Genomic DNA, 12,124 nt, shown 5'->3' with positions numbered 1-12,124 from the left:
TTTATTATTTGTAATGTTGAGATGGATGGATTTATGAACTGATCTGGTCAGTCATAAAATGCACGTAACTTTTTGTCACAGTGAACACACCAAGAAGTTTCAGAAAGAAAGAGAAACCAAGACTTACTTCTCTCACAGAAAGAAAAAGTCTGGTAACATTTCTTTAATCTTCAGATACAAAACACTTTCTTCTTAAGAACTCTCGTAAAAAGAGAAATAAAGAAAATAAAGAAAAAAAAGATAAAATGTCACTGCACTGGCTAGAAGATGTCACATAGCCATGACTCTCTTAGTGAGAAGGCACGTTTTCAAAGCTTTTAATGCTTACTTTTCCAATGCCAAATATCTCACATTAGAGATGGGAGAAGATCAACTTGTATGAATGAAATGGCACAGCACACAAGAAGAAACACACTTGACACTACCAGGTCAAGAACAACCTCACAGGTGAGTCTGAACTTCAGTGTTCTCTAAGGCTTGCACAACACAAGTTCTCCTTCCCCATACCTTGCGGCTGTGGAGTGGTCCTTGTCAGCATGTCAGTGGAGTCCTTCAGCGTCCTAAGCTCTGAAGGGGAAAATTCCACTTCCCTGATTGGTCCTCTGGGTACAAATGGCATCAGTATAGTTCCAGGTGACTGATCAATGCCAAGGTTGTGAAGATATATCTGGTAAAAGAAGAAGTAACACATAGAGCACTCTTACAGAACGTCAATAGATTCTCAAGTTGCACGTTTTCCACATCATCTTAAACACAAACCACTTGCTTTAAAACATCTTGTGCCTCAGCCTTGTCCAACTTGCACTAACAGTTCACCCAAAACACTAAAGCAGTCACATATGAGACATCATTGCCAGTTTATCCTATTCTGTGGACCATGACTGACAAGCCTTTTTTCTAGCTAGTATGAGTAGGCCTATGCAGTGGACACCTCACAAGCCTTGTGCAGCCCAGCAGAATGACCTACAGGTCTACTCCTCATTAATTTATGTTTGGCAGTCACTTAGAAATAATTTGCAAGATCTGTTCTGGTGGTGATAGCTTGTGCTTGCACTCACCAATAGTTTTCTTCTTGGGGTTTTCCTGACCTTCATCACGCACCAAAGGTAGCAACTGGCAGTAGCCTGCTACCACCAAACCAGTGGTTCAGCCCTTTCCACAGGACCCAGAAACAATGGAAAAGGTCAGCAAAGAAGAGGACACATCTTGCTCTTGTGACAACAGCCAACTGCTTACAGCCTTTTTACTCAAATGCATGCTCTGTACACTGCATGAGCAAGAACTCTGGTACTTCAGAGGAGACTGGTAAACTTCAATGACATTTGCCAGCTGGAAGGAGAACACAAAGGTTTAGTTTAAACACCTTCTTCCACCCCAAATGACTGCTGCACAGAAAACATTATCAGACTTAGAAATTCAAGCTAGGCAGCACGGATGTTCCTCACTCTTAAGGACATGATTGTTATGAGCTAGCTGTCAAGGCAAATAGTTGGAAACCCTTTTGTCAGAGCTGGTTAAAAAGTGTCATGAAAAAGCTTTTGTGATGTTGCTGTAGGGAATAAACTTGTGCTGGCCAGGGGTTAGGATAATTTTCTGCTGTTGATAGTTTTATGAAAAGACACAGGTAGTCTAATAGATAATTGTGCACCTACTCAGTGGCCTAGTGTGCAACGAACAAATTTCAGCAGTGCCTCAAAAAACTCCCCGGCTATGAAATAATTTCTGGATACAACCTACTGCACTGGTTTAAGACTATAAAACGTAGGATACTCAAGCATACAAATTCTGACCACAATCAGGACTTAGTTTTACTAGCGCAACTAAAGCAATAAACCCCTTCAATAGTAAAGACGGCATAAAATGCATGTCTTTTTCCCTTTTCCATATGTACAGAACAAACACACACAGGCACTATTTGCATTTGTATACCACCTATACATGTAAAAATTGCCATCCAAGTATAACTTCATTAACATTTAACAAAGCAGTTAGAGAAGCCAAACAAAAAAAAAAAAAATCACACTCAAAACCTAAACAAAAAAAATACACTCAAAACCTAAAACTCTTCAATATACTAGAGAAAAGTGTTATGAGGCTGAGACCAATTGGCTCTGTGCAACATCCAGGAGACTGTCAGTTCAGACACACACAGCATCATTCCCTGCATTAATATATGTTGAAAGGTGGAGGAGCCTCATGTAGATAAAAGCCTACCAAAGGTCATCTAGGATCTGCTGAGAAAGCATTTTCTTCCCTTTTAACAGAGCAACTAAGTTTAGGTACAGACATTATATGCAGAAAACAAAAAGAAACCACCAAATTTGCCTTGGCTTAACCACCTGTAGGGGCAAGTTAATTAGTTTAGGCAAGTTGTGTCCTAAACTAGCCAACAAAATAAAATAAAATGCCATGTAGATCTTAGCCAACTACGTCCTATGATTTTACTGTAAACCTACACATTAACAGCCATGAATATGACCTAATGTCCTCTACCTTGTCAGTGATTTATGAGAGCAGAATTCCTCAGAACCAGAGCTGGAGAACATGCCTAATTATAGACATTTCAAAAAGCAGCTAACAGACAGCCTTTACATCTCATGAATTTCATTTAAAATATCCTCCCTATGATATTTATATTTGTTTCAACATGTATTTGCAAAGACAACTGAGTGAAGAGTGCTTCTAAAACACAGTTCCAAAGACCTAATGATTACATAAGTCATCTTGTGAGAGGAACAGCCACTTACTCAGAAGATAATTACATGTTTATCATTAACATAAATCTGCATATGATTTTCTCTAACACTCAACAGCTATTAGTATAGTTAACATGGCTGCCACAATCTGCCCTCCATTCTCACCAACCACCCTAAAATGGGGAAGAGAGGAAAGAAATCTGCTTTAGCCAAATAAGATATAAAGGAGGAAAAGTATGGAGAGGCTTTGAACATCCTTTATATACAAAGGATCAAGAATTTATGTCTTAGATACTGGAACAAAGTGAACAAGCAAAATGAGTATTTATAGAAAAAAAAAGCAATTTGATTTGCCAAGGAGTTCTGTGTTGGTTTTGCTATTATTGAAGATCTGTGGGTGTGTGAATTTCATCTCTCTTCTGCAGCCTAGCATCTCCTTAGTCAGCAGTTGAGTTTCAACCTCATGTTTGGATAATTATAACCTGATCTTTTGAAAAAATCTGGAAGATCAGAAATGGCTTATCAATGTTCTGCTAAAAGTGCTATAATCAATTTATTTACAATTATTTTATCAAATGGATTTCACTTTTTATCACTAACACTGTGTCCTGTTCTTGCATCCTTTATGTTCCACTACCATCATCCACCAATCTTTACATTTCTCTTGCATTCTGTTACCATGATACTACCATATATACCTGGAAAAAAACAAAAAATACCTTTCCCATATCCAACCCTTTCTTTGCCCTTGTTAAGTATTACTGAAAAAGTTATTATTTTTTCACCTCTGTATTTAAGATAAGCTGAACTAATATGATGGATGACATTCACCAGTAGCACAGACCAGCATAAACCCATTTCATTTAGTCTGCGGTGATGCAGATCCTAAAAGTCTACTACAAGAACAGTGGGGGGAAAGGGGGGATGGGGGAACGGATAACTCTGAAACCACAGTTTAAATTACAATCAGTTATAAAGGGTCCTTTAAGATTTTTTTATGCTTACATAAAACAATATTTGCTAGTATTTCTAGAAGACAAGCTATTGCATGACAGGTTCCCAACATGATTGGATATTGGAAACTAACCACAAGCATGCTAGCATCTTGTTCCTGAGATACCTTCTGTACTCTGTCCTACTCACTCTATGACAGCCGACTGTACTATGATCTGTTCAAGATCAAAAGTTAAAGAGAAGAGTTAATAATTGTTAGAAAGTAACTTACTGGGATCCTTTCTTCAATATTAAGCTCTTTTTTCTCTGGAGTTTCCAAATCAGTTGCTCCAACAGGGACGAAGTTTTCATCATTTACGCTGGCAAAGAAGTGCCTGGAAACCACTGAAGAGCACTCTGCAGAGCCCAAGCCTTCCTTGTTACTGTCCCCAGAACTAACAGGAAGATTCAAACTATCTGGGGAAATATCACCAAAACTGTCCTTGCTGACATGGCCAGCAGGAATATTTAGGTTTTGAGACTGATTTTCAAGAGCTTCAGAATTCTTCTGGTCATCAGCTGGAGAGTCTCCATCCTCTCTAAGGAGCTGAGCAACTTCTTCACTGGAAACAAAAACATTTGGGTCTGAACTTTGTCCTGTACTATTGCCTTCTGCATCTTCACTGCTAGATCCATAAGCAATATTAGCTGTAAACTTCTGTATCATGGAGCCTCCTAAACTTTCAGACACTCCTAAAACATTGCTTTTTTCTTCTAGAGGCTGCACTGCCCCTGCCAAATTTGCTGGTGGAGTAACTTCAGCCAAGGATGTGTTCCTACTGGAAACATTTACTGCATTGTCAGACTGAGATCTGGTCAGATGGTGGACAAGCAGTAAGTTTTTATTATGAAAACGCAAACTTCCCAGGGAACCTGTCCCTCTGGAGGAAGGAGCAACATCATCTGTGGGGTCTCTACTGCTTTTTTGTATTGACAAAATATTGTTTAAAGAACTGGTAATTGCACTGTAAGCTTTCCTTGTAGGAGAAACTCCACCTGGGTCACATGAAGTCACTACATCAGACAACTCCTCTGGCTGGCTCACATTCCAAGCCCCTACCTTCTCCATGAAACTAAGTGATGGGAGAGACTGAATTCTTCCAGTGTGGGGGTACTTCAATTTGAAGGACTCAAAATGTTTACTGTTGTCTTTCTGAGCACACTGCAGTGAATGTTGCTTCTCAATAGGTACAGGTTTACTGGTAGATGAGCTCCCTGAGGTTTCTTCATTTAAGCATGAAGGAGAGGCCTGAGTATCTGATTTGATCACCAGGACACCAAGTTCTTCTGCCTTAACATTTTTCTTTAGAAGTATCCCTGGAGTAGACTGATAGCTTGGATGTGCAAAGTGTACAGAGAATGAGCCATCACCTACAAGGTTAAAGGAAGGGGAAATGCCTGCAACTTTATGTCCCCTTTCTATGGAAAAATCTGAAATAGTTAATTCAGTCCTGCTTACTCCAGGTTCTCCTTCCACTGGAGCACGCTCACTCCATGAAGGAGGTGCTTCCATGTCAGTCACAACTAGTTGTTTAGGTGCACAGTCACTGGTGCTTGTCACAGTAGGGATAAACTCCCCTTTCTCAGATCTCACTACAGGAGATAGTTGTTTCTGCTGATGATCTAGGAAAGCTCCCTGCAGTTCCTCAGTAACAGCCACAGCCTTCAAGGTTTCAGAGCCATTTAAATCTACTCCATGTTCCTTCCACATTCCACCACCTGTTTCAGAAGCCTTTGCAGAAAAAACATCCTGAGCATCTGAATTTTTACAATTGTCTTTCTTCAAATCAGATAAATTATTAGCCATATCAAGCTCAGGAACCTTCTTTGCTTTCCCCAGCTTCTCTAGTTGCTTTGTGCACCCTTCTGACTCACTCTCAGCCATTTTTACATTTTCCTTTTGCATGGCTCTTTCACTTTTTTCTGAATTCTTAGTCAGTGCTGTTTTACAAGAGTAGTTTTCCAAAGATAAGAACTCATCATGCCTCAGTAACTGTCTGTCTTTCTCTGAAAGCTCAAAAACAGTAGTTGGTACATTGCTGTTAGGGGAGAAATGTTCACCTTTTACAGATGTGCTACAGATCTGCTTTGCAAGAGAAGCTTCCATTTGGTTCAGTCTATTTGCCTTCATTAGCATCACCTTTGCAGTGGAGTGTGCTAAATTGTCACTTGTTCGGGGAATCAATGCCTCCTCATCAGTACAATTTTTACAGTCTTCATTTGTCTCCTTGCTCACAAGGAGTTTTCCAGAAAAAGAGGTTGGCTGAGACAAAAAACCACTACAGCTGGCACCACAAGGTTCCACATGACTGAGTGGAAGAGGATGCTGGGACAACGTAAAGCTGGATACATCAGAGGGAGATTCCATGTCTGTCAGTGACACAGCTTCACTGACCGGCGAAGGCTTTGAACGCTCCTCAGACACTCCAGAAACATCAGGGACTCCCCTAAAAGAGGCAAGAAAAATAAGTGAACTTCTGATCATATTTTATATTTCAACATCCATATTCTCTGCTTTAATGGAAGAGTCAAAAGTAGAACTTCACTCAAACAAGTAACTGGGGTTTAGCAACATACACATAATTACATCCCCTGAACAGGCCACAATGTGCAGAAATGTAAATAAGTCCAAACAATAGCAAAAAGCCCTACTGCCCTATAAAATAAGAAGTGAAAATATTATTAGTTTCTACTCAATATGTCAACATTTTTTAACCTATTTAGGACTAAAGTATTTTTTACTAACAGGATGTTTATTGGTTAAATAGAGGAGCTGCTTACACACATACATAAACTTGTGTGCGATTTGTTGGGTTTTCTTTTTAATATAAATCACCTACTTCAGTTTCATTGTATCAATTATTTCTTTAAAGGATAAAAAATAAGACATGTCTCAGATGAAGATAATCAACAAATTCCTATAAACTTCTACTTTTATTGTGGATTTTGAATTAATAGGGGTTTTTATGTGAAAATGATCATCAAACCCCAATTCATATTACTCCATGCAAGCAGGTGACTAGCTCTGATGGAATGAAGTACTGAACCACAAAACGAAGTCACAACATATCACATTAGGAAATAAATCTGCTTCCTATCACACACCAAAAAAAGTACAAGGAAGTCTAACAACAGTAACACTGTAAATGTGTGTGTTTATATGCAGATTTTCTTTTTTTCCTCTTTTTAATAAAGGGCAGAGGATTTCCTGCCTTCTTTGCACAAAGAGAATCATTTGTCATGCCTTGAAATGAAGGCTTGGACAAAGACTTTTACTGAAATAGCTACTTCTTTATGTATTCCTACTTTCTGTAAAAATTCGTATTTTAAATTACACATAACATATATTACTCCAGTATATACAAACCACAATGCTACTACATGTATGCATGTATTTACCACTGTAAATACAAGCTGTATCTGACTTTTGTCCCAACAATTTCATGAAGTTTATTTCAGAGTCTAAGAAAGCTAAGAAAGTGTCTGAGAGGATGGAGTTCCTCATTTTCCCATTTTCTTCAGGTACATTGGGACGACAAGTTCAGAAGAGGCTTGTTCTGGTTTTCCCTCATTCAAACTCTTTTGAAGGCAAAATAAAAGATGAGCAGAACTCTGACAATGCCTTCTCTATATACAAAACAGAGTAAACCACACCTTTGTCTTATTTCTGTGACCACAGAACTGTAATGATTTAATTATCAAATGTAGGACAATTCACAGCCACTCAGGAAAAAGGTTTACATTCTGTCACGACACCAGGTAACTTTATCCTACCTTAAGGGAATAAAATTCATTCCTGATTGCTGGAAAAGCGTCTCATCTGAAAACCTTTGGCCTTGTGTTGAATACGTCAGCAGCGGAAGACGGGGAGAGAGTAGACTGTCCTGAATATCTGTTAACAATAACACAGTAATAAAAGCTTGCCAGGCAATCCCTCTTTCAACTGCTCTGCCAACTAATATAGCCTTCAAAATCCAAAAAAATGCCAACTGCAGTGAAAATGATGCAATCTCATCATTTAAATCCTCTGCTGAAGCATGTTCCCTCATGTGTTAAATTCAGCTTTCTTATATCAAATTCAGGTTTCTTCTCATCAATCTCAAAACGCTACATGACACTGACATCTTTAACTTACCCTCTTATCCTTAAACTTCTCTTTGCACACAACCCTATCCTTTTCCACTCACTGGTCAGCACCTCCCCTCGTGATCTCCACGGAGTCCATACACATCAGAAAATGACCACAGGGCTTCTACCCAGACCACCCTTTACTTCTTTAAACTGATGCCTTTCCCAGTCTCCATTTTTCAACAAATTTTGATTACGGCAAGGGCTGCATAGTAGTTTTTTTTTCTTAAGGGTTTCAAGGTACAAGTAATAATAAAACTTAGCCATCATAATTATACTAGTAACACTGTCTACCACTGTAGCAATACATTTTAGTTTCTATCATATATTTCTTTGTTCTTTGAGGTAGCTGGCGCTTCTTTTTTCAGTTCACTGCCTACAAAAACAAATTGAAATGTTTTATAGCACAAGAATAAAAACCACTATAAGCTGGTCTTTGGTAAGTGTAAATGACTACATACACGTTTGATAGATGCAAAAACTTTACTTCCAATACTTTGATAAATAAGCTTTTTTTTTTTTTAAGCAGAAAAACTATTCGTCAGAGAGTATGACTTTCAGAACCAGATTTCACATTCACTTAATTTAGGTTCATTAGTTTTCAACCATCTCAGACAAGCCATACTCTGCATCACTTACAGAAGCATAATCACATCAGATAAGATGACCATTACGCACAAAAAAAATCAAGTTTACATTACATCAGCTTTTTCCTGAGGCTCTCTACAATCTGTATTACATCACCTGATGAGTGGTATCCAACCACAAAACATTTCTGATTCATTTTTAATTTAATACTTCCAATTAACTTTTTTTAATTACTTTAGAACACTATGTAGCGAGAAGATAATTATATGGATAGAAATAATTCTACATCACACAGCAAAGCTGGCTCAGAATTTGGATGCCCCTTAGTCCCACCTCATAAGCAGCTAGAAAAATAGTAATAGGATTGCTATACAGTTTCAAAGATCCCCTTCTATCTCAGCAGCTGTCTCTACCACATGGCCAGCCCAATGCCTCTTAGAGGAAGCCAAATTTATACTTTAGCATCTGTAGTACAGATGGCACAAACATGCTACATCAACTTAAGTGGGTAATTTTTGTTTTTCTTACCACCCAGTACCTCTTTAAAGCTAAACTCTTCCCCTTACTTTATTAGATAAATACACTGCACTAGTCACCACTCCATTTCACTTTCATCTTAACTATTTGCAATACCAAACACGAATGAAAAGAAAACAAAGCCACCGGCTTTTTTGGAAGCTCACAGGAAAGGAATCAGACTCACAGACTGGTCGGGGTTGGAAGTGGCATCTGGAGATCACCTAGTCCAGCCCCTGCCACAGCAGGTTCCCCTCCAGCCGGCTGCACAGAGTCGTGTCCAGGCAGGTTTGAATGTCTCCAGGGAAGGAGACCCCACAGCCTCTCTGGGCAGCCTGTGCCAGGGCTCTGCCACCCTCACAGTAAAGAAGTTCTCCCTCACATGCAGATGGAACTGCCTGTGTCACAGTCTGTGCCTGTTGCCCCTTGTCCTGCGCTGGGCACCACTGCAAAGCGCCTGGCCCCGTCCTGACACTGGCCCTTAAGGTATTTGCAGACATGGATAAGATCCCCTCTCAGTCCAGTCTTCTCCAGGCTAAGTGGGCCCAGCTCCCTCAGCCTTTCCTCACCAGGTGATAAGGGGACTGGAGCATCTCCCTTTGTAACCTCTGCCAGTCCCTCTCCAGTAGTTCCCTGTCTCTGTGGAACTGGGGAGCCCAGAACTGGACAGAATTATAGGTATCTTTAAAAAAATAAGTATGCATAGCTACTCCTAAGCAATTTGACAAGAGGAGGCATTCAAAAGAGCCTCTAATGTAGACTGGTAGCACCTGTGCAAAGCTGGTTGAAAAAAAAAATAACTGTAACACACATGGAAGTACAGAAAAAGTAGAGGAGAAAATGGCAGCATCAGCATAGAAGGAGCAGAGGCCAAGAAAATATGGAACAAGGTCAGGGAAGTCTCATTTATAACATAAAAGTGTCTCAGGACTCCGTTATATTACATAGCACAACCTAGACTGTGGTCTAATGTACCAGACTGATTGGTACTTACGTGATTTTAATCACAATTTGAACTGTGATTTAAAATCATTGAACAGGAGACTGATCTAATTCACTATAATCTCCTTAGCATTTATTTAAAATGGTCTTTACAGAAAACAGAGGTTTGTTTTCAGTGGCTGACACTGACTTAGAACTAAACAGAGCTTGCACATTAGATTCCTTATTCCCAACCACTAACTGGGAGTAGATAATATTTACAATGCATTTATTCTGTTTAGTGTATATTTACTCGAACAATTTTTTGTTGTTATACTTGAAAATACTGAGTAGATTAATCATAATTAGCTTGGATACAGAACTGCATTAAAGATGCAAAAACATGTATTTTAAACAAACATTAAGCCAGTTAGAATCTAAACTATCCTGGCTGTGTTAGATGTACTTTTTTCCCCTCCCAAACCTTCTTTAACATTTAGAACGATATTAGTGAACAAAGACAATAGTAATTGCAGTTATCAAATTAGACTTGTCATCTCACATCATGATACACTTCATGTTTTCAGAACTGGCATCTCATTTTTATTCATACAATAGTAGAGGAAAATAAGCTTTCCTGATTTTCAGCTTAACTTCTTTACTTTGAATTAAAATGTGTTTTCAAGCTAATTGAAAATCAGAAGTTATTAAAGAAAAACCTTTTTCCACACAATAAAGACAGGGTATGCTGTCTCTGTAAATGAAGAAACAAAAAAGACTGAGGGAGGGAACCAAAAATAACTAAAAAACTGTCAAATGCTGTCAGAAATAGATCTTGCCAAGCCATTTTTTCATAATGCACCTACACATATATTGATAAAATAAATGTGCATATACATATATATACACACACACAAGTCACAACATTGGGTTGATAAATCAATGCTTTAAAGATATATTATATCAACAAAAATTCAAGTACCACTCAATGTTTGTATTAAAAAAGTTGACCAAGCACTCAAACAGATGAAAAACAATTTAGCATTCTGCACGCACAATAATAAATAGGAAATCCTCACTGCGTCTAGTGGGTCCCTTCAAGACCCATTCTTGTCCCTGCCCTATTTGAAACTCCAGAAATCCCTAGGGTCTTACAGTGCTGGCATGCAGATGAGGCAGGTATCTGCCAAGCAATGAATACTGAACTACACGGACCATTGATACAGGGCAGCCTGGGTCACCTGGCATCACAGCATGGCAAAGGATACAAGTTTTAGTACAACTAAGTCCAGCCCTGCCTTGGTGGGAAACAAAGCACCCCAGCAAATCCAACAGGAGTCAAGAGCTACCTCAGCAAGCAACAACTTAGACGAGGACTTTGGGTCACCATGAACAAACCACTGATATGAGGCCAGCGCAATACTGTATCCAAAATGGCAAGCAAAATTTTCAGCTATATATAAAAAGAATAGTGAATAAGTAGTTACAAGAACTATTCTTTCCAACCTTGTACTGAAACTACTACTGAAATGGTATTTGCAGGTTCTGAGGACCATAACTCCAGTTGCAAATATCACAGGAGGATCAGAGGAAACTGCTACAAGATTGAAGAAACATGCCTCATCATAAGAGCCTCCTGGAACTAAATCTGTTTAGTGTAATCAAAGAGAAGATTAAAGGTGACCCGATTACCTTTGTATGCACATATGCAAGAACAGAAATTTGGTCATTAACTTCAGATAATATACAACAAGAATCCAATGTAAAACGCTGAAGCTACACAAACCTAGGTGACAAACAAGATGCTTCTGGGTGCATCAACACACAATACAATGTAGCTGGCTATCTACAACAGAACGGCTTCAACAGTTATTTGAACAGCACAAAAGTCTTGCTTCAATTCTCTCTTCCCTCCCTCCTCAGCCTCTTACATGTACTCCTAAACAAGAGCCATCAAACTCTCTATTTCTACTGGAAGTAGCAAGACTACATCTCAGCAGGAAGGGACAGCTCAAATCTCTCCACCCCAGCCCAGAGAGGTGTTTCCCTCTCCTTTTCTTGCAAAGGCAAGAGAACTCAGAAATTTAACCATCTCCATTTCCAAAACTGCTATTACATTTCAATCCAAACAGCAAGCTGATCTGATTGCACAGATTCACACAGTGGGTTTAGCAGAGGGGATGCAGCAGCAACAAGCATGCAGAACAAGGAAAAGCCAGACTCTTCCTTTTCAGTAGCAGACTTCAGCCGACCAAATACACTGCAAAACTGTACCCTCAGTT

The 12,124-nt window shown here is 39.1% G+C and overlaps 1 protein-coding gene across 4 annotated transcripts in view; it reads right to left on the bottom strand.

The window, feature by feature from the left end:
• The window catches only part of ALMS1 (ALMS1 centrosome and basal body associated protein), a 76,043-nt gene that overhangs the window by 40,253 nt on the left and 23,666 nt on the right, over nt 1–12,124 (bottom strand). For all 4 annotated transcript variants that reach the window (XM_055723499.1, XM_055723544.1, XM_055723671.1 and 1 more), the window contains 3 exons: nt 7,464–7,581; nt 3,922–6,136; nt 508–667 (listed from right to left, as the gene is read on the bottom strand). In XM_055723499.1, the coding sequence (XP_055579474.1) occupies nt 508–667; nt 3,922–6,136; nt 7,464–7,581 (2,493 nt within the window). The remainder of the gene's footprint in view (nt 1–507; nt 668–3,921; nt 6,137–7,463; nt 7,582–12,124) is intronic.

This window comes from Falco cherrug, chromosome 1 (assembly GCF_023634085.1).
Source record: "Falco cherrug isolate bFalChe1 chromosome 1, bFalChe1.pri, whole genome shotgun sequence".
Classification (NCBI taxonomy): domain Eukaryota; kingdom Metazoa; phylum Chordata; class Aves; order Falconiformes; family Falconidae; genus Falco; species Falco cherrug.
Note: the sequence above shows the minus strand (reverse complement) of the source record. Positions and strands in the feature narration are given on the sequence as shown.